Source organism: Hydra vulgaris, chromosome 01, assembly GCF_038396675.1.
Source record: "Hydra vulgaris chromosome 01, alternate assembly HydraT2T_AEP".
Lineage (NCBI taxonomy): Eukaryota > Metazoa > Cnidaria > Hydrozoa > Anthoathecata > Hydridae > Hydra > Hydra vulgaris.
The window spans coordinates 42,523,796-42,547,969 of NC_088920.1; the positions used below are offsets into that span (position 1 = coordinate 42,523,796).

Consider the following 24,174-nt stretch of genomic DNA (forward strand, 5'->3'; position numbering starts at 1 on the left):
CGTTGTTAAAACTCGTTCGACTACCTCAAAACTGATTAAAAAAAAAGATACAACGAGACAGTCAGGTCACTGACACTGAAATTAGGTAAGGCACAGTTTGTAGCTTTTACAACGGACATGTGGACTAGTAATCATAACATTGCATATATGTGTGTATCTGCGCTTTGGGTTAACACGCAATAGGAGCTGAAATTTGTAATTTTGCGGATACAGCACACTGGAGAAAACATCAGTATTCGTTTGCAGGATGCTGCTTACGAGTGGTAAATTCCTGAAATTCAGAAAATCGCTGCTACAGTCCATGATAACGGTTCAAATATAAACCGTGCAATGGACTTTCTTGATGAATGGTCGGATCAACGCTGTTTTGCGCACACACTACAGTTAGCCATTGGAGCTGGTCTGAAACTTCTAGCAATTGTGAATGTGATTCGGGCTGCAAGGCAATTGGCAGCACACTTCAAGCGAAGTATGGTAGCAATGCAGGAATTGCGTAACAAACAAGCACCACTGAGATCTAAGGATGGTAAAAAAACATTGGAAGTTATCATAGACTGCTCTACTCGATGGAATTCCACGTTGGACATGTTAGAGCGGCTAGTGAAGCTACGATAGGTAATTGGAGCCGTGATGTCTGGCCGAAATTTTACAACAAAAAGAAATGCGTCAACTCTACAAATGACGGATAAAAACTGGTTGCTTGCGCAAGCCATTATACCCATTCTGAAACCATTAAAGCAGGTAACAACTGTGATCTGGTCAGAAATATCCTTCGTTGTCATTAGTTTATCCACTGTTGTCTATTGTTCTAAAAAATGTTGGAGCAGCAAAACTTGACGAATGCACTGTTGCCAATAATTGCAGGAATGTCATTGCTACTGAAATAACAAAGCGATATAATCCGGAAGGATTCAGTGTACTACCTGGACCAAGAGCATCTGTTATCCACGTTATAAGCTTTTAAAATTTTTCAAAGACCCTATTCGAAATGAAACATACTCCGCCATTAGAGCTGAAATGGAAGCTATTGTTATGTCAGTATTGGAAAAAAATATAGTAATAGCAGAAGAACCGATGCCAAAGCGAGCACGGGATCATTTAGAACCGGACTTACCGAAGGAGAATGTTTTTATGAACTAGCATTGCTGTGCACAACCAACGAAGGGTTTGGACGTATACATGTATTAGCGTCTTACCTTTCGGAAACCCATTGATTGTCAACAGAAATATCTTAGAGTTTTAGCAAGATAATACCAAATGCTACCCAAAGCTTTCTATTTTGGCTCGCATATACATGTGCATAGTGACTTCTGTGCCAGCAGAGTGCGCTTTTTCAACTGGTGGACATGTGGTCAATCGACGGCGTGCATCATTGGCACCTGAAACAGTAGACATTTTAGTTTTTCTTAACCGTAATTGGGAGTTGTGTAACCTGGACACTTAATGTAAATTGAAGTTTAGATTTAAGTGAAATTTTAAATGAATGGCAGCATTGGTTAAGACGTTTTTATTGTTTTTTATTTTTTATAAGTATGTAAAATCGCCTTAGTTCGGTCACTTAAGCTTTCAACATATATTTATCACCCATAAATAAAAAAAATTTCAATTTTTTTTTCCTGAAACATACAGAAAATTATATTTATAATTGATATTGTAAAAAAAGAAAAAATTAAAAGAAAAAAAACTAGTACCCAATATTTAATTTAAAATGAAAACATCTACTTTGACCGAACTATCTACTTTGACCGAACTTTCAATACCATCTCATAAGTTCGGCCGCTATTTAGGGGAAAGGCGCCTATGATGGCATAGCGCCTATGATGGCATACCGGTCATATTTCCATTAAAATTGGTTTTGGTAAAAAAATGATTAGACCTACATGACTATACTGAATTTACATTAGTTTTAGTGATTTTGGGATGTGCTGTTGTAGTTTTATTTCCTTCATATATTTAAGATTGTGATTTTACTATTAACTGTGCAGAAATGAAATTTTCATGCATTTTATATTCAGGTTTTGTGCATTTAGTGGAATAGTTACTTTAATTTTATCTTTTGAACAAAGCAGACACAGCTTGTTTTAATGAAAATGATGACTTTTACCCACGATGGCATACTGACGAGTTGGGGGTGTTGAAATATTGACGAGTTGGGAAAACCTTTTTTTTTTATAAGAAAAACTTATTTTTAAGTAAAGTTAAAAGAAAGCGATGCATGTAGCATGAAATGGTAATTTAGCATGTGTAGCATGAAATGGTAAATTAGGATGGTTTCAAGTAATTTCTGTCTTTTCTGAGGGAAGAATCTAAGGTTAAATGAAATCATTAAGTTACCCTCGATCCTAACTAGCCCCATCCTCCCCTATGCCATCTGATGAAATAAAACTGATGAAAACTCCCAAGGTAATTATTGTTGTAGATGTAACAAGGAATGTATCCATATCAAAACTTTTATTATTGGTCTTCAGGATACTGAATAATGAAGCTTCAAAGTTAAGTATGCCATCATAGGCGCCTTTCCCCTAAATACTAATAACTTATCACAAACTTAACGTCACAAAACACGAAAACTAATTTTTAAATGTTGTTTTATTGTAAAATTATGATATAAGTTCAGGTAATACCAATAACTTAAAAAAGCGTCACCCCGGGATCAAAAAAAAAAAAGTTTTTTAGGGCACCAAAAAAAACAAGAAGGAGCGCATAAAAAAAAGACCTTTTTAAATATAAGTAGTAGTATTTTTAATTTTTATTGTAATTAGTCAACTCTTTTATTACTTTGGCCATTATCATATTTACTACGCCACTGGTTAATAAAATTAAAAATATATTTTTTAATTTATTTAAAAAAGTTTTTTCAATTACAAAAAAACACTATTTTGCTTTAAATAATCTTTTTAAGTTTATTGGAAATTCTTGCACGCATCGTTGACTATAGTAGAACAGCAAGATCCATACAACCAATCGCCACAGGATTCGCAACGCATCCATAATTATCTTTGAGCTGTAATTTTATCTCCAAACAAAATATCTCAAGCTTGACATTTTTTAGAACTCAAAGAACCGTCAGTTAAGTTTGAAGTTGTGAACAAATTTGTTATTCAAATAGAATACCATGGTGTGTATCCGTTATAAAAATGTCAAAATTTACTGGTAAATTTACAGGTAATGGTACCGGTAAATTTTACATTCGCAACACTTATCAACATTTCACAATATTACTGCTAATTGTCTCCTTCGTTGTTGATCCGTGAATGACCGAAGTTAGAGTATTTCAAATTTTTACTAATTTTTATAAAAAAAGTAGTTCATTTTCTGAAATTAATAATTTTTTCTTGTAAATATTATTAGTTTGGTGATTCTTAATAATATTACGATTAAATTTGATCGTTTACTTTAATAATTTGCTTATTTTAGATTTTAGTTGTATGCATTTTTTCAAATTGTTGTATTGCTAAAAAATTATTTCAGCAGGTTGCATATAAACATTATCATTTTTTATAGATTCATATTTACGAACTAATTACAAATATCATTTGAGAAAAAAAGTTTGAAAAACTTGAGTTTTGCGTGCTTTTTTTATATTTTTTCTTAAATAACCGAAGTTACATAGTGACCGAACTTAAAGGCGATTTTACGGTACAACTTTTATAAAAAATATTGTTCAACGGGTACCCGGGCAAGGATTTTTGCAATTTTTGACAGCCTAATTTAAAACATGCATGATGATTAACACCTATTTATTATATAATAATATTTATTCTGTCTAAATCAGTAACTAGGCATTTACCCAGTAAGCGCAAGACGTTTTTAAAACGTTTAAAAAACATATTAAAATGATTATTAACGTTTTTAAACGTTTTAAAAACGATCTATGCTTACTGGGTACCTGCTTTGGATGAGGCGTTCTCTTCATACTCGTAATGACCGTGGTTCGAATCTCCATTTGGACAATTTCACTTCTTTTTCTTTAATATCTCATTGTTTGTGTATTTGCTGTGACACCATTCCCCTTTTCTTTTTTTATAGAATACACATCTCTCAATATCAAGCCTCTCAGTGTATTTTCTAAGTAAGGCGTACACACATACCGGGTTTTGCATCCATTGCAACAAATATGGCATCCAATTAAAATTAAAATAAATTCCATTAAATTAAAATAAATTGATATAATATTAATGAAAATAAATTTATATAAATTAGATAAGTAAATATATAAATAAAAACTTTTTTTTGAATAACATAGAACGTTGAGATTGCGCATGCGTTAAACGTTTTAATTGAAAATCACGATTGTTTTAATTGATTGTCACAATATTTTAAATTAATGTCATGGTTGTTTTAAATGAATGTCATGGTCGTTTCAAATGGATGTCATGGTTGTTTTAAATGGATGAAAAACCCGGTAATTGTGTTGCTCTTTGTCACGCTAAAAAGGTAGCTATTTGCTAGCATATTTCCCACCCGATAGTTGTCTGTTTCTCTTCTTAAATTTTGTCGTGTTTGAAAAACTTTTACCTAAATCATTCAAAGAAAGAATGAGCTGGTCAAATACAAATTTAGTACTATTATACAATAGATCTCTACGGTGGAGCTAATCTAAAATTATTTTTGCTAATCTAAAATTATTTTCACAATTTCATGTTCTGGAAAATACTGTATCAAATGATACGAACTAATATTCATGATTTCTTTACCGCATAGTGAATTTTTTTACCATTAATTTTGTGGAACTCATGTTTTTAAGTTATGTAGACCATTTTTAATAATGAAATACTGATTATAATGTACTATAATATTATTTAAAATATAGTATTATATGCTGATTCACCCTAAGGCATATGCTGCCTCCCAAGTTCCTTAAGCCAGTTAACTGGCGCCCCCTAATATGCAAGTTTCTTATTAAAAAAGTTCTGTGTTTATCTTAAAAGAAATTAAAACTAGGTATCAACGAACCATCTTTAAAATTTTGTTGCAGACAACAAAACGTAATCTTTTTTTTTGAGAAAATATTTCTTATAGTCATAATGTACACAGCCAATGCATTTTTAACATAGTTCGGTGTATCAAAAATACTTTGACGGTACAGTGACAGATGTTCAAAAAATTACAATGACTTTGTAAATGGTAAACAACTATTTTTTAAAGGAGGAAAACAAAAAGTTATAAATTAACTGATTTCAACATAAGGACAATATAGATTTGTTTTTATGTGTTAAAAATGTTTTCGAGAAAAACCCGTATGGTATCCTCTCCCCATTTAAAACCTAATCGCTATTTTCAACGATGCGTATGCATCAATATCTCCATCAATGACGACTGGACTACAAATGAAAAATATACATCCATTTTCAATAGAGAAATAGATGACATCATGTTTTCCTAACTTGTCTATACTCTACCAAATTGACTTGACTCATTATTTTACATTTTAGACTAAAATTATCAAAAATTATCTGTAATCAACAATGAAAAAACAATGTCTTTTTGGGTTTACATTAATTTTAACCAAAGGTGAGCTTGCTGAGAGCATAGACTTTGAACTGTCATTAAATCATTTTACTTCAACCCGGTGGGCACAGACGCCCCTAAGACGTCCATACAACGCCTTATAGTTGTCAGAAGTCCAATAACTTTTAATCAAAGTAAACTTAGCAAACTCAAACTTTAGATTGTTTAGTGTCTTAAACGTACCTAATAGTTATGATAAAAGGCACATAAAAGCATCGATAAAATATGTTAATCATAAATGTAATTCTCAAATAAAAAATTTTTTCTGGGGGTTAATATGCCACTCCCAACCCTGTTGCCCCCAACTCATTCCCCTAGTACCCTCACGACGCTAAACCTCAATGCGTCACTGGGCTGATGACATCATTGCGTCAGTGTTTTGTGATAATATCAGTGTTTCGTGAATAGATTACGAAGATGCATGTAAGAAAAACTGTTTCAAATAGAGAAAATTTGAAACTATGAGAAAAATGAAATTAAATGACAAACCATGTAATCAATTAAACCACAACACCTATTTCAAGAAATACAAGATTATATTTCATTATTACTACTGGCAACTTTAATAAAGGTGAGAATATCTTGAAAAACTATTGTTAACATATTATTGACATATACAGTATTGGACAAAACATTTGCAACCAACATTGAACAATGCTAAAAAGTGTTCCTAATTTTACATGTCCTAAAAACGAAACGAACTATACTACCACAGCAAACAGTTCAGGAGTCTGGAGTCATAGCATGCCATGACATGAGCAATCAGCTGACAGGTGACAGCACACAGGCAGAATTTCGTTGACAAGTGCCATTTTACAGCGGACAAAACAAGTGCAACTTTTTTGGTTTGTTTCATTTTCTTAAGTCTGGTCAACGTCACGGAAGTTTTTTAATAATTAAAAGAAGTATCCAGAAGTTTCCAGAAGTTTCCAGAAGCATGCAGAAGCTTCCAGAAGTTTCCAGAAGAAGCATCTGGAAGCATCCAGTAGCATCCAGAAGTTTCCAGAAACATTCAGAAGCATCCAGAAGCTTCCAGATGCATCAAAAAGAAGCATCTAGAATCTTCCAGAACAGGTTCACACAGGTTCATTTTACTTTATAAGAGACATGTAAATCGACATGTAATTCAGTCAGTTTATGGAAGTCAATCAGTCAGTAATATCAAGACAGTTTATTGAAGTGAGTTTTATCAAAGTGTTTTATCGAAGAACATCAATACAAGAAGTGAAATACAACAAGTGTTTCATTACCTCAATACAGTCCACATCCAACCAAGACGTTGTGTTCCACAGAGCATTATTGTATCATCACAAGGTAAATGTAACACGGTAAGCTTTGAGAAGCGTGATTATTTATTTTTATTATTTTTATGACTTCAAGTGAAAAAATGGCTTCCGACAGTCTTGGATTGGAACTAAGAAAGAAAATTATTGACGATTATGTAAGTGGAATGTCACAAAAAAGTATTTGTGATAAATATCGCGTGAAAAAATGGACCGTATCAAGACTATGTTTCAAATATCGTATTAAGACCGCGTTCCACTACTTCTAGAGAGGATTCTATGATCGTAGGATCCGTCAAGAAGGATCCCTGGATATCATCAGTCAAGATACAAAAGCAATTAGAGCTGCCTGTATCGGACTGAACAATCAGACGACGTGCTGTTGAAGCCGGATTGTTTTCTCGACGCCCTGCAAAGAAACTGCTGGTTTTACTAAAAAACCAGAAGAAAAGACTCCTGTTTGCTACATCTCATATTGACTGGAATGTGCAGAAATGGCGAACTGTCCTGTTCAGTGATGAATTGAAGTTCAACATCATTGGGAGCGATGGCATTTGCCGTGTACGTCGACCGGCCGGAAAACGCCTCGATTTACGTTACTGCCATAAGATCGTGAAGCATGGTGGAGGCTATGTAATGGTCTGGGGGCGTTTTTCTGCTAACGGTCTAGGTCCTACACATCAAAACGATGGAATAATGGACCGTTTTATGTATAAAAATATCCTGAAAGATGTTATGTTACCTCATGCTGAATGGAATATGCCAATAAAATGGGTTTTTCAGCAAGACAACGATCCGAAACACACTGCAAAAGTAGTCAAGCAGTGGTTTCAAGACAACCTCCTATCGGTGATGGATTGGCCGCCTCAATCTCCGGATCTCAACCCTATCGAGAACCTGTGGGAGATCGTCAACCGCAGAATTAATCGTGAAGGTGTACGTAATAAGGATCAACTGTTTGAACAAATCCAAAAGGCCTGGGCAGCGATTCCACAAAGTTTCATTAATCACCTGATCGAATCTATGACTCGAAGATGCAAGGCTGTGATCGACAAAAAAGGATTCGCCACGAAATATTGATAGTGAAATACAGCTTGGTCAACATTTTGTCGAGTTGCACTTGTTTTGTCCAGAAGGAAATCAACTTTTTTTAATACTTTTGATTAATTTATTAATTTTCGTGTACAAATAATGAACTTTGTGATGAATAAAACTTGAAGAACTTTGTCTCTAAACAGTTACATAGTTATTTCTCTAAATTGAAAAAATGCAGCTCTTTTATATAAAGAAACTAAATTAGCATTGTTTGGTTGCACTCGTTTTGTCCGATACTGTAAATATTTTTTGTTTAATTTACGTAGCATGTAGTTTTTAAAGTATGTCATGAAGGTTTCCCAAAATATATAAACAGATTAATTTAACTAAACTTAGTAAAACATGCACAAATAAGTTAATATTGCAAAAATATTATGAAACTATTTGAATAAATGAATATTTCAAGTTTATATTTGTTATTTTTTTTTTATTGTAAATGACAGCCTTCACATTTTTATTTTTTTTATTTTTGCAATTGGTAGACTGCAGTTATATACATATTTCAACTATATTTATTTTTTAAATCTTTTTGCTTCAAAATTAACATCAATGTAAAGTTTAAACAAATTTTTTCAAAAACGTGTTTTAAACAACTGATCTTAAAACACCAATGTGCCTACATACATTTTTATTGCTTTAATAAGAGATTAGACCCACATTTATCAATTTGTGTAAAAAAATTCATCTAGCTATGTTATCTTTAATATCTTTCAACCATTCAAAGTTTGTACTTTTTTATTACTTGCAGCCTTGTTGGAAGTGAAGATGTTAAAAAAAAGTTTTTTTAATGTCTTAGCTTTTGTACTAAAAAGTCTAGAAAAAGTCTAAAAAAAGAAAAATTTTTCGACTTTTTTAAATGTTTTTTATAAAACTTTAGGTTATTATAAACAAAAGTGAATAGTTTAGTTATTACTTCTTTAAACAAAATAAACAGAATTGACGTAATTTTTTTTCAAGTTTTAATGTATCACCATGGCCGAACAAAGTAATTTAGGTCAAAATTTTCTAAACGTTTTATTGTGTCTGTCATACAAAACAAATATGTGAAAAAAAAAAAGGATTTTAGTCACATTCAGCGACTGTGAGTTCCCGGTTCTTATAGTCGGCGACTCTTTATTAGAAATCTAATCTCATGTTACATGCAATTAGAATAAAATGCTCACCTGCTAATAGATTAAAATTGTTTTTTTTTAATGCTTTAATGACTTGTTTTCACACTCATACAAATTAATTAAATTAAGTAGTTTTACATAATAAACAATTTTAGATATAAAAAAAAATACATATATAAAACCTCCAAAGAACATTTTTTTTAAAAAGATAATTTAATACTGAAAAAACAAATAATTGTATAGAAATTAAAAACGTTACAAACTATTTAATGTTATTTACACAGATTATATTAATTCGTGGTTATCATTGATTTGATAAAAATTATTGTTTTTTTTTTTAATAAAAGTTACTGTTGCTGTCTTCTATTGGCGCCTCTTTAAACCGTTTGTCAACTTTTTCTTCATCATTAAACAAATTATTTTGGTCGTTTTCATTTTTGTTTTTATTTTTTAATGTTTCTTTTACTTCTGTCTCTTTTTCTGTAGGTTTCTCTGATGAAGTAAGCGTAAAAATTTGATCATAAATTACTTTTATTCCACAGGTGTCAAGATTTAAAGGATCGACATATTCGTGCCTATAACGAACAGGTTTAAATCCTATAAGACGCTCTTTAGTTCCAGAAAATCCCTGACGAATGCATTTTTTACATTTAATTTGCCATTCATACCAAATCGCATCTAGCATTGCATGATGAGACCAAAACTCAGGTGAGTATGATGCATATGTGGTTAACATGTGACCGCCTATAAAGTTAAATTGTTCAATGTTAGCAATTTTTAAATTTTTGCTTAAAATTTATTGAATTATCCATAGTGAACGTACGCAGTTGAGAAGGAGGAAGAAGTCAGTTTTTGAGGTAAGGACTGATATTAAGTATAAAACGTAAAAGTATAATTTTTATTAAAGACATAAATTTTTTCTAAAAAGTTTCGAAAGTCTTTAAGAAAAAAACTTATCATTTTTAAAACTGTTTGAGTATACTTAAATATAAACATTGCAAAAAAAAAATCGGCTGTCTGGTATTTGATACAATTCAGTCGGGTAAAGGAACCAGTCGGTACTTTTTAAGGATTCACCCCCTCCCCTTCATTTTATTTGTAGAATCTTATAATGAGGATTTGTGTGCTATAATGAGGTTGTGCGTGTTTGTTTTAGTGATTATATTAAAATGTAACATTTGCTTTATTAATTTAATAACTCTATAACTTTTTAATCAGTAAACTTCTTGCATTATTAAAATTACTATTACTTTTGTAATTTTTTAAATGTAAAAATCTTAAATCTAAAAATGTTTTATGAATAAAGGTAATTAATTAAGAAAGATTTAAGTATAAGAATAGTTATAAGATTTAAGTATTTAAATTAAAAGAACTTAAATTCGAATTAAGGAATAACAAAATTTAAATTGAAAGAACTTGTTTGTTTTTATAACAGAAATCAGTATGATAAAAACATATTAAAGTAATTTCTATAATTGGTTTAATATGTTTTTAAATACACTTTGAATCACTAGGCCAAGTGAATCAAAAAAAGCAATTGCTTTTACTCGTTTTTGAAGTAATTTTTCAACTTTACGTGAATAAAAATTTGAGCAAAATTGCTCAAATTTTTATCCACGTAAAGTTAAACAATTTGCTTCAAAAACGCTCCGCTTTACGCGAATTTTGAAATTTGATCAAATTGCTAAAGATTTTATTCACGTTAAACTGAACAATTACTGAGTAAAAGCAATTGCTTTTTTTTATTCACCCGGCCTACTGTGTAGTGTAGATAAATCGAGTCAGTAAAATTTACATAAATTTTTAAAAATTATAAACTTTGACTATCTTTAACTTAGGCGGTAAATTAAATAAAATAAATGAAACTTTATGTTTGTTTAATAAAACAGTTTCTAATTGTGTTTAAAAAAAATTAATGATTTTTTTAAATATATACAAAAATAATAGTTTTTATAAAGCCAAAATTTGAGCTTTAATGCGATCCACAGTAGACCTCACTCAAACAAAAAAATTTTCCCAATAAACAATCTGATTGTTTATCATGCAAACCACATGTTTAACGGAAAAATCTCTATTGTTTAAACTTATAACTGACTACTACGCAATATCTTGAAAATGACCTCATCTACGCTAAGTGACACTTAAAGTCACTGTTTTTAGTTGGGTTTTAGGAATTGACCCCAATTCGTAAAGTCTTTAGTATAACCTGTTTTGTTATACAAGTAACATAACAAAATGAAATGTTATTCATAAATTTTTTTATAACAATTATTTTCTTAAGATAAAAAAAAAAATTAAAAATACCACAATTTATTTAAAGTGTGTTTTTATTAGTTGAAAACGCATTTTCCTTAGCTGAGAGCGCTTTTTATTTTAGGCGTCTAGAAATTACTTATTTCAAACTATATACCTAGCAGACGAAAAAATGTTACCGGAATTACCATTAAATAAACAACATCTATGTTATTATGACTTTTCATAAACATTTTAATGTTCTCGCGTAATTACAAGTTATTTGCAAGCTATCAAATTAAAAATAGTTATATCTGATACTGACTTTCTAGATCAGTTAAATTCTACAGATTTGTAAACTGATTATTAGCCAGTTGAGATAAATATTGAATTTATAAATGTATACTTAGTCAAAAATAAGGAAGTATACTTTCTTGAATGTCTTTTTTTGATGTTTTCACACTACCAATTTATTTTTTTTTAATTTTTTGCAGTTTTAATTTGTTAATACGTACGTTATAAAAATATTAAATTAAAAAACACAAATTTAAATAAGAAAAAAAGCAGTGGGACTGAAACACCCTTTGTTACCCTTGATAAGAGATCAAAATACAAACGCTATATTATGTACACACATTTATGGGAGAAAGAAGAAGGGGAAGGGATGTTAACTAACTTATGCAAACGTATGTTCATAAGTACAAACAAAATTGACGATCACTCATAGTATAATTTTATTAAATGCTTCAAACTTAGACGACTTTAAAATCTATTATTTGTTAACTATATGGCAATAAATATAGTTTTGTTTGTAAAACCAATTTATTATGTAATAATTATTATTTAAAATAAGTATCATTTAAAACAGAATAGTTAAATTTAAATTTTTTTTTTTTTTTAGTTTTGGCTTTAAATTTAAACTTTAAATCGTGTATCATAATAAAATACACCAAGAATTGAAATGCAGAACATAGTAAAGTAAAACATGAACAAAATCTACAAATTTTATAAAATAAAAAGATTAAATATTCATTTTATAAATCTTACCAACACTATTGTGTATTTGATTATGCCAATCGTCACGAACAATTGATTCAAACCTTTTAAATTCTTCGATGCCAAAATTATTTATGACCTCTAAAACTAAACTAATGGAAGGAACACTTCTATTGAATCTCCTTCGCAGACATCTGCTAAATTCTGGATTAAAAGTTGTTTCAATGCAATCTTTTGTTTCGGAATTTTGTTGTAATCCAACACAAGTATCTCTCCCAACACCTATCCAATCGTCTCGACGCGACGTATTCCAACTGTTTCTACCAAATGTTCCTTCTCTAACACAGTAAGCTTCGGTTTTCTCACCATTTCCCCCAAAGCCTCCATGATTGTCCCACATATGATAACTCGGTGTAGTTTTCCAAACCACGTGTGAAAATAAAGCCCAGTTCCAAACCGGAATTGTTACACGGCAATCAATAGTTCGAAGAAAGTTTTCAAAAACTAGCATATAACTAAAGCGAAAGCAGCATATAAACAAAATAATTAAAACAATTTTTAGATACAAAACAATTGAAGGATTTTATTCCTAATTACAATTAATTATCATAACTAAAACAATAAAAGAAGTAAAGAAGTTTTTGTCACAATTAATAGTATTATTTTTAAATTTTGACGAAAACATTGTATAAAACGTAAAAATATAAGTAAAACATAGAAACAACCGTACAATTAATACCTTCTATGCCAAGGAAAGAATTGTGCAGCACCATGAAGCCCCGACCAAAAAAATTTTTGGTGGTAGTCAATATACTCCTCGTATAACTTAACATACTTTGGATTTGTAGAAAATTCTTTTAGGGTATTTATATATAAAAGTCTATCGTCCAACGACATAGAAGAAAACTCGCGACGCACACGTTTGCAATTCACTAATCTGCCATTGATGCAATCGCAAAGACGCTGACATTCATCAAACAAAGGTTTTTTATTAGCATTCATAACACATACCTGACGCTTTGCTAAATTTTAAAACAAAATTATGTTTTTAAAAACTTTGAGACAAAAAATTTACAAAATTAAAAATAAACTCCTCACCTTCCAAAAATGGTAGACGAGAAATAATATCATCAACGGATTTTTCGTGAATAAAATGTACATCATTAATTTGTAAATCTTTGTCCTTGTCTCCGATTTGCAAAACATAAACATTAGTTGGGTTTTCTAGCATTGCAGGGATATTTGTAAAAAACTCAATTTCTATTTTAGTCAGTTTTTTATCAGTAATAACTACAATAATACTAGATTCATTTTTAAAGTCGATAATTTCTTCCAAGCTTTCTGTAAATGTTTCATTTAATGGTCTTTTTCTTGTTTTGGAGACACTGAAATATTGAATACTGTAGGTTAAACAATAAAATAAAATTAGATGGAAAAATAAGACAAGTCAAATCAGAATAAAAAGATTAATAAATCTGACTTTATTGATCTATGGTATATATACATATATAAACATATATATACAGTTATGTAAATATACATATATATATACATATATATGCATGCATATACATACACGTATATGCATACATATACATATACATATATATACATATATATGCATACATATACATACATATATATGCAAACATATACATACACGTATATATACATATATATGCATACATATACATACATATATATGCATACATATACATACATATATATGCATACATATACATATATGTGTATATATATATATATATATGTATATATATATATATATATATATATGTATATATATATATATATATATATATATGTATATGTATATATATATATATATATAAATATATATATGTATATATATATATATATATATATATATATATATATATATGTATATATATATATATATATATATATATGTATATGTATATATATATATAAATATATATATATATATATATATATATATATATATATATATATGTATATGTATAAATATGTATACATATATATATATATATATATATATATATATATATATATATATATATATATATATATATATATATATATATATATATATATGTATATGTATAAATATGTATACATATATATATATATATATATATATATATATATATATATTATATATATATATATATATATATATATATATATATATATATGTATATGTATAAATATGTATACATATATATATATATATATATATATATATATATATATATATATATATATATATATATATATATATATATATATATATGTATACAGTGGCGGCGTTAGGGTAGGGCCTGGTTGGGCAATGGCCCAGGACGCCGAATATAAAGGGGCGAAACTAATTGGTTATTTTACCCTTTGCCTTTTTTTTGAATGTGGTTAAATTGAGCTAGGGGCGCCGTAGAAATCTCGCCCAGGGCGCTGGTAGTGCTAAAACCGGCACTGTATATATATATATATATATATATATATATATATATATATATATATATATATATATATATATATATATATATATATATATATATATATATATATATATGTATATATATGTATATGTATATATATGTATATATATATGTATATGTATATATATATATATATATATATATATATATATATATATATATGTATATATATATATATATATATATATATATATATATATATATATATATATATATATATATATATATATTCATATATATATATGTATATGTATATATATATATATATATATATATATATATATATATATATATATATATATATATATATATATATATATTACTTTCTGTCAATTAAATTAAATAAATAAAAAAGTTATACAGCTTACGATAACTTATGTAATAAGCAACTTCTAGAACTAAACTCATATAATTGCTGAGAGTATCCATTTGTACTGTAAGCACTAATTCGAAAACGATCCAGAGGTAATTTGTAAATTATCTCAGAAAGAACTTTTCTACCGAGAATTTTAGGGTTGACGTCACTTATTAAGATAACATTTTGTCGACCATCGATTGCTTCGGCAGAAACTATAAAAAAAATATATATTAAATAGTTATAAATTATATATAAAGAAATTTAACTTTATATAATTTATTTTTGTAATTATCTATTATGTTTACAACCAGTTATGAAACTTTAAGAAATTTTAAAATTTTTCAATATTAGCAGGTTCTTGTTAATAAATATTAAAACATTTAGTAAAGCTTAAACGTATTTTACTTTTTTGCGTTTGCGTTGGTGAGATTTATTTTTAGATATCTTTGTTCCTAGGCTTTGACAACTGTATTTTATGCTATAGCTTTCTTTTCGGACATTAGCATAAACGTATACAAGTTTGATATTTGCTTTACATACGAAAGTTACTTAAACACCCAAAAACTGGGTACATGACTACTGCATACATGCCTGCAGAGTTCAGGTTTTTATAAAAGTATTTTTGATTATAAAGTATTTTTATCTTTGATTTTCTTAAAAATTCCTGGTACAATAATATTTAATATTTCCAAACAGAAGCAAAATATCTTTTTATTTTTATGTTGTTAAAAGTACACATGAAAAACATCTCATACCTTTCGGAAAAACAAAAAAAAAACTTACTTGTTATGCCTAAAATAATTAGCAACACGATGTGTTTGGGCAAACACATTTCTTCTTGCTAAATGTTAGACAATTAAATCAGTGAAATTTTATTAAATGTAAACCGCGTAAAAAAATGATACTTTTGTTTCGCATTGCGGGTCACATTTCCATGGTAATGAAATTAAACTGCTTAAGAGTTACCACAAACATAATTGACGTTAATGTTAAGTACCCTTATTAAATCTTTACGAGCAATTATTTAGTCATTAGTCTTTCAATTACAAATAAATTAATTAATTTTATTTGATTTTATAAAAAAGTTTTACATCATTATCAATTTAATTGTCAAATGCTTTGATTAGCATCGTCAACTATTTTTTTAAATGCCCAAAATATTGCACTGAATCCGTTTTAATAAAAACTTAAGTTTAGACACATTTTTTTCACATTTTTTAATGCTTTTTTTCTGGAAGACATTAAAATTTATCTTTAAAAGATGATTAATTTAAGTTTATTGAAAACACTTTGACTAATGATTATATATATAAAAAAAAAAGTCATAAAAATTGCTTTTTAATGTTTTATTATAAAATGTTTGCAAAAACAAACATAATAAAACATCATATAAGATATCTACAGTAAACTTGGATATGTAGAATGTTACTACATTAAAAAAGTAGCATTAGAATTTATTATTAGAATAGCATTAGAATTTATTATTAATATTTAAAAAATTGATAACTATAAAAAAATATTTGTTCTCTACGTTTTGTAAAGAAATTGATAGGCTATTAACCACTTTTCTTTTTTTACGTAAGCGATAACTAGCACTATACGTAAGCAATAGAAGTGTTATGCCATGAAAATTGAATTAATCCGAAGACAGATATAGCCTGAATCTACTTGGAATTTTTTTTCAAAAATAATTTCTGAGTTAGGCTTTGTACAAATGTTTTTTTTTTATTAAATAGTTTCTATTGACTAAACTATTATGCTACATTACATAGGTTCTGGACGAATAAGATGCTTTTCTATTATAAAAAACTTCTTGGCGTTCATATTTTGATATTAAATTTAGATATCTGAAACTAAAGATAATTAACTTTAGGGTAAATTAAAATTAAAATTTTTATTTGTAATCTATAGCATATTGGTATATAATCATATATAATTTTATAGTTGTATATATTTTAGGTAGCGCTTAAAGATCAACTTAAAATGCGTCGATATGATGACGGCATTTTTTACGTGCAGTCAACCTCAACGGTCGTAAACATTGTAAAACTGTTGTAATTAAATAAAACTGCCCCCATTAAAAGTTAATATTAGCCAGAAATTAAAAAGTCGCAATTTTTTTTGGCATAGATGAAAGGTTGTATACGTGCCTTTTGTCAGGTTTAGCATAACCATATTTAATATAAATAAAAATAAAAAGCACAAAATCATCTTAATAAAAAAAAAAATTTCAAAAAAATCATGTTTATTGCACATTCTAACAACTAGTGCAATATCTGTCCGCTTTCCCTATGCCATCTTTCTAACTTGACTTCTTCTGACTTTCACTCAAATTCCTTCATTCCTTTGGAGGAGGATAAACCACAACACCTACAAAATCATGTTTATTATAAAAAAATTGAAAACAAAATAAAATATTTAAACTATGGATTTAAGTACGGCAGTGTGTTAGCCGAATGAGAAAGTAATTATATTTTACGATTATTCAGGACGCTAAATACACATGTGCATTAGAATTTAGCTATTTTATAAGTGTTGATGCCCAAGGACTAAACAAGTAAATGGAGCACCCAGAGACAATTTTTTTGGCAATTATTTGGAACAACCTTCTCGAAAGACTAAATAAAATGAAAAAGATCCTACAGTCAAATGGTATTAATATATATCTTGCTAAAACAGTAATAAATCCATAAATAAGGGATTTGCAAAAAAAGCTCTTAACTAAAACCGCTTGATTTTATGTCTTGCAGGATAACTTTATGTTTAGCTACCAAAGTGGCTATTATAAACAAACTTTAAAGGCAATGTGATAAAAGTAAGTTGTTTTAGAGTGTTTGGAAAATGTCTCGTAAAAAGATAGTAACTGAAAGAGATGAAAATGTTTATAACTTTATAATATAATTTCTTGAAGACTTTCAACTGTTTGAGCAGACTAGTAGTATCTTCTTTTCTTACATAGTTTACTTTAAGTCTACTTTATCATTTACAAGACTCTACTTTATCATTTATTAAATAGTAAAAAGTGAATACATAGAAAAGAGGTAGGATTTTTACTATTCTCTAATGCAAGGAGGCATCTAATCTAGAAAAAAAACATTACGATATTTTTAAGTTGCAATTTCGCAACATACAAAAACAGAGCTCTAATAGAAAAAATATTAGGAAATGTGACAGAAAGGAATATTTTTTGAATAGATCTATGAATCAACTTTAAAAAAATATTTTTTAAATGTGTAAAACTTAATTTTAATATAATAATTCTTTCAAATTTTACTTTGAAAGTTTACTATGACTACGTCATAAAGCCTTTATGACAATCTTTTATAATCTATTTGAAAGCCAAGGGTAGATGTCTTGATTTACAATACAATTAAAAAAAAAAAAGGGAACAAAAACGGAAACACATTTAAATAAAAGTAAAAGTTGAATATAAATACGTTCCTTCCTATTGTGGACTCATTATTGTTTGAATTGACAAAACGTGCAGAATCTTATACATTTATTGGAAATCAATATTCCTTCCTTAGAGAATTAAAAATTATTGATTCTGATGCGCAAAAAAAAATTATTGATTCTGATGCGCTAAAAAAAAAAAAATGTAAAAATCTCATTAAAGTAAATGTTCACTACTTGACTGCTGAGGAAAACTGTGAGGCACTTTCAGAACTATACAATAAAATTATTGAAAGCAATTTGAAATCTGGTTTCAAATGTTGAAATTGCCTTCCAAATTTTGTTGTGTATAATGATGAATAATTTGTACAGGATAGCGTTCATTTTCTAAACTTATTCTAATAAAAATAACCTTTGTAGCACAATCAGACGTGTTGAAGTCAACTTTCTCTAATGTGTAAAGAAAATGACCTCTCGGAAAGTATTGATGTCGACATTCTTATTAGTGAATTTCCAGGGGAAAAAAAGTGCCAAAGAATAAGATAGTAGCTGAGTTTTTTCAATGGACTTCTTTAAAATTGCCGCTATGTTGTCTTTTATGTCAATGTTAATTTTTTCCTCTATCAAATACTGGACGAATTTTAGCCCCGCTCGTTTCCAAAATTCTAATTACTTAGTCAATAAAGTGGTTATTGTTAGCAGTTTAGATATTTGAGTCAAAATCAGGGAAAAACAAGTCGGATTATCAACCGGCGAAAGTTTAACTTTCGTCGGTTGACAATCTCAACTTTAAAAATTAAGACACAGAATTCTTTTAAAGATCAAGTGGCGAAGACTAGGTCGCATGGCGAACACTGGGTGTTTTACCTTGTTCCAAAAATTACACACATTCTTTTTAGGCTTAAGTTAACTAACAACTTAAGTTGCGCATTATTGCGCAAAGCGTTAAGATTAAATCTATCGTATTAGAATTGGATTTAAAATGAGATTTGAAACGAAAAAATAAACACGTTAATTTAGGGAATACTTGACCAAATTTTACAATTTCTATACATTCCACGTTTAAATTGTGAAATGAGTTTAGGTTTAAAAGTTCGAATGACGTTAACAAACATTCAAATTGACGTTAACAAACTTTTTTTACGCAGTTATAATTTTATTACGGTAGTTAACATTTTTCTCGCTGACATCGAAGTATAACGCATAACAGAAATAAGATAGAAAAAAGTTATTTTGAAAAAGAAATTGAATAATTATGTGTGTTGATAAAATTTATAAATAAATACTTCCCAGCAAGCACAACCATAAGGGACTCAAACGGGGGACGATACGGGCTGAATAAAAAAAAAAAAAACGAAAAGTTTATCGGCTGCTTTTCTTTTTTCCCGTATTGAACTCTGATTTTTCCCGGATATACTTAATTATTTTTTACTATGAATAACTTAGATTTTTTATACCTTAAATTAACGATAATTCGTTTAAAGCAAATTTTTCATTTTAAACAAATTAAATGATTAATTTAATCATGATAATTTTTCATAAAGTTTTAAAAGTTAAATGTTTTACATGCAAATTTAAAACACAAGGGCATATACATGTACGTTTTATCAATAAAATAAACTATTATTACATATGTAATAAACATATATATACAAGCGTTCTCTGCAGTATTCTTTACGTTACATGTTTCCTGCTGCATTATGTACATTCTACATGTTCTTTTCCGTGTTTGATGCTGCATTCGAAATTCGTTTTTTCCGTTTTTTCCGTGTTTGATGCTGCATTCGAAATTCGTTTTTTCGGCCGTCTTTGCCTGAAAGTGCTTCTTCAAGAAGTTTTTTTGATAAATTTTGTTTTGTTTGATAGTTATTTTTTTGCAGCACCTAAACATACGTTAGTTAAAAGAAATTGCAAAAGAAATGTTGCTATAGTAACATTTCTTTTGCAATATATTTTATCCAAATGTATGGCTTTAGGTGGTCTCGACATATTACTATAAATATTATGATTTGATTTAGTAGGTATACCTTGTAAATCAAATCACAACATTTTATATTAAAGTGTTAAGGTCAACTTAAGCCAAACTTTTGGATGATCTTAACTAGCCATTTTTTTAGACACTTTAATTCTTAATAAGTCTTAAATATATGTCAAAAGTTCAAGATATTTTGAAAAAAAAGTATTAATGACATGGGATAGGGTAAAAATACCAATGTTCTTTTCACTACATAATATGACAATAAAAAAATTAATAAAAATTACGCAATAAAAGAAAAAAATAAGGAGAGCATATAATAAACTTACAAACATTATTTGAAATAGCTGCAATGGCTGAAATGGTTTTTTATTTTTTTGGCCAGTTAGGATATATTTTCATGCCAGTTTTTTAGAAAATAAATACTTTATGTTCCTTCTTACAAAATTTGTTAGATTCGTGCCACCATTATTTACAAGGACCTGAACCTGACAATAAAAATTACAAAAACAAATTATAGAATCAAATAAGTAAATTAAGGTGATATATTACATTATATATGATATATTAGATTATATAGTAAATAAGGTGATATAAATTAAGGTGATATATTGATTCAAAAATTATTATTTTTTAATTACATGATTTAAAAAAGAAGATAATAAAATCACTTAACATTTAGGGGTTGTGTAAGCTCTGTTTGTGTACCCCTCATCAAATTAGTTGAACCCCTAAACATAACCCAGTTTCCTTCAAATTACTAATGGGGTTCACCATATCACTACCAATATTTAAACTCATAATTTAATGAATTCAGTTAATAAATAATAAAAATAATTTTTATTTAACAGCATAGTTTATACACATAAATATTAAATGATTGGATTCATATTTGAGACGATACTTTATCATTAAACAACAATTGGGTATTTAATAAATCCCTATGGCACTATTTTATGGCACTAGGCTAGTGCCCTGAAAGTTCAACATCTTGACCGATTGAATTTAAAGACTACATTCATGATGTACTAGTAATAAATTTGAAGTCTTGCTAATGATGTATTATTTTTTATGACTTTTTGAAATCGTTTGTCTCCCATGAAGACATAATGTCTTCCACTGTAGTGTCTCCCATGAAGACATAATGTTTCCCACTGAAAACATATAAAAGGGATTTACTAATATCCAACTTGATATATCTAACAATATAACCGTTATTTAATATATGATGAATGTAAGAAAACCTTAATAATTACCAAATACTTTTTCACATCTTCATCTTTCAACTTATCTTCAAAAGCTTTCACATCAACAATTGTTTTAAGAGGTAAGTTTAATTCAATTTGTTCCTCCATAATGCCTTGTGTTGCATTAATTTGTTGCTGAATGCTGTGCAACAAAGCTGAATGTAACTTTTGGGTCTCTCTTATTTCTTCTTGTGCAGCCAAAATTTAAAAAAAAAATTTTTCTGTTTGTAAAAATTAAACATTAAAAAACCGATGTAAAAAAAAAAAACTTACTAACTCAAATGAATTGGCATTTTATTGCATACCATTTTTATATACCTTTGATTAAAAGCATGTCATACATATTACAAAAACAATTAGAAGCAACAATTTTGGTGAAGTGTTTTGCTGATTTAGTATCTTACCTGATGTAGTATAACCAAAAGTTTTCAACATTGGAGTAGTCATGTTACAAGAAAGTCCACAAACATCTTTTGACAATTTCCAACTGGAAATCTAAACATGTTTTATTTTGTCTGTTTTTTCTTATTCTTAAAAAAAAATTAAAGAAAGATATGAAAGTTATAATATTTGTAGTAGCCATGTTGCAACAATATAAACTTTACCCGATGATATTGTGTGTACCACAGGAGTAAACAATCCACTATTTCTACTCTTTAAATGATCATCCCCTACTAACTCAAAATCAATATTTTTATTTCATATTTCATTAGTATAGGTACAGTTTTTTATTTATATAATTAACACGTAATTAAATTGAAAATTGATTTTACTCAAGCACTAATGAACTATTTCGTTGATGATTACCAAATTAAACCTATAATATAAGTAGTAAAATCTGTTTCCTACCTAACTCTATCTGTGGTATTACAGGCCTAGGAAGCTTTTTTGACATATTTCTTTTCTTTCTTCAATGATTTTTTTTTAAAAGCAATTTTTTTTAAAACTTGTTATTTAATCTTAAATATAATTGCAAGAGTTAACGTTTAAAGTTTAGCATCGTTTCGCTTTCGTTTTTAAAATAGTTTTAATTAGTTACTAGGCTTTTCTGAATTTAAAAGAGCGCGTTCTCAAGATGCACGCTGTCAAAACTTTTTACCTTTTGAAAATTAATTATTATTTATTAGATTAGAAATATTACAATAAATTTTCTTCTTTTTATTAGTTAAGTTAATTTTTTTTCAAACATCCCTTAGCTGATATATATATTTTTTTAAAGTCATAAGATTATTGTATAATTTATTTTAAATGACAGTTTATTATATATAAAAATTATTTGTGTGTGCTATTTAGAGTAAAAAAAAAATTATATAGGAAAGATCACAATCTTCGAAATTCGTTTAATATTTTTTTGTTACTACTTTAAATTAAAAGTGAAGTTTAAATGGATGATATTAGGCTAGAAACATATATTAGTTTAGAAAATGGAAATGTTAGTAGGCAAGTTAATTGTCACAGAAATGAAAGAGTTAGGCTTAAACGAAATGAAATTAATAAGCGACAAAATGCTAGAAAAGCTGCTCGGCAAGCAGCATATAATTCGAACCCAAACGAGGAGAGATTGGTTAGGCGAGTTGAAAATAATCGTCGCAGAAATGAAAGAGATAGGCTAAGGCGAGTTGTAATTAATAATCAACAAAATGCTTGAAATGCTGCTAGATATGAAAGAATGCATTCGCCCGGGTGAATAAAAAAAAGCAATTGCGTTTACTCGGTAATTGGTTAGCTTTACGTGAATAAAATTTTTAGCAATTTTGATTAAGTTTTTACTCATGCAAAGCTGAGCAATTACTAAGTAAATTGCTTAACTTTACGTGAATAAAAATTTGTACAAAACTATCGTAGTTTTTATTCACGTAAAACTGACTAATTAATGAGTAAAAACAATTGCTTTTTTTATTCACCCGGCCTATTGTATAGTAAGAAGTTTTAACTATTCCAGATAGTAATTAGGAGAAATGAATTATATTTGTCAGCATAATGTTGCCATAATGGAAAGGTAGCTTCCAGAGAAGTTGTTACTTACCCAAGAGGTCATCTTCTTAAAACTATATCAAGTATGTCTGCCAACTTAGATCCTATGGTTTATCCTCTATTTTTTCCAAAGGGTGATGCTGGTTCGCAAATTCAATTGGTTCACAACCCTGAATGTGCTACCTTGGTTAGAAACCATGTTACATTATCTCAGTATTACAAATATAAACTCTCAGTCAGACAATTTTTTTTTCACTCTTTTATGGCAAAAAAGAAGCATATTGTTTCAGCAATATACTGTTAATACGTATGTTAAAATTGAAGGCGAGTGCCTTGCTTTTATCAGAAATAACCAAAACAAACTGAGAAGCAAGCAGTATGATGCCTTACACAAACATGTAAACAACCTTGGAAATGATCATAATGTTAGACCAGGGTGTGTTGTAGTTTTGTCATCAACTTATGTTGGAAGTCCTAGAGCTTAAAAAGAAAACTTTGAAGGT

General features: G+C 28.3%; 1 protein-coding gene across 1 annotated transcript; it reads right to left on the reverse strand.

The window, feature by feature from the left end:
• Window positions 1–9,178: 9,178 nt before the first annotated feature.
• LOC101238600 (uncharacterized) lies at window positions 9,179–16,004 on the reverse strand. The gene is made up of 6 exons (XM_065788224.1): window positions 15,866–16,004; window positions 15,093–15,294; window positions 13,328–13,614; window positions 12,969–13,251; window positions 12,281–12,744; window positions 9,179–9,745 (listed from the first exon to the last, which is right to left on the reverse strand). The coding sequence occupies exons 1-6, from the start codon at window positions 15,912–15,914 to the stop codon at window positions 9,339–9,341; spliced, it is 1,692 nt and encodes a 563-aa protein (XP_065644296.1). The 5' UTR covers window positions 15,915–16,004; the 3' UTR covers window positions 9,179–9,338.
• Between the last annotated feature and the right edge of the window lie 8,170 nt (window positions 16,005–24,174).

Coding starts and splice junctions, on each gene's coding strand:
- LOC101238600 (XM_065788224.1), bottom strand. CDS start 15,914: ATGTGTTTGCCCAAACACATCGTGTTGCTAATTATTTTAGGCATAACA. Junction 15,295..15,865: donor AATTATTTTAGGCATAACAA/GTAAGTTTTTTT, acceptor TTTTTTTTATAG/TTTCTGCCGAAGCAATCGAT. Junction 13,615..15,092: donor TGCTTATTACATAAGTTATC/GTAAGCTGTATA, acceptor TCAATATTTCAG/TGTCTCCAAAACAAGAAAAA.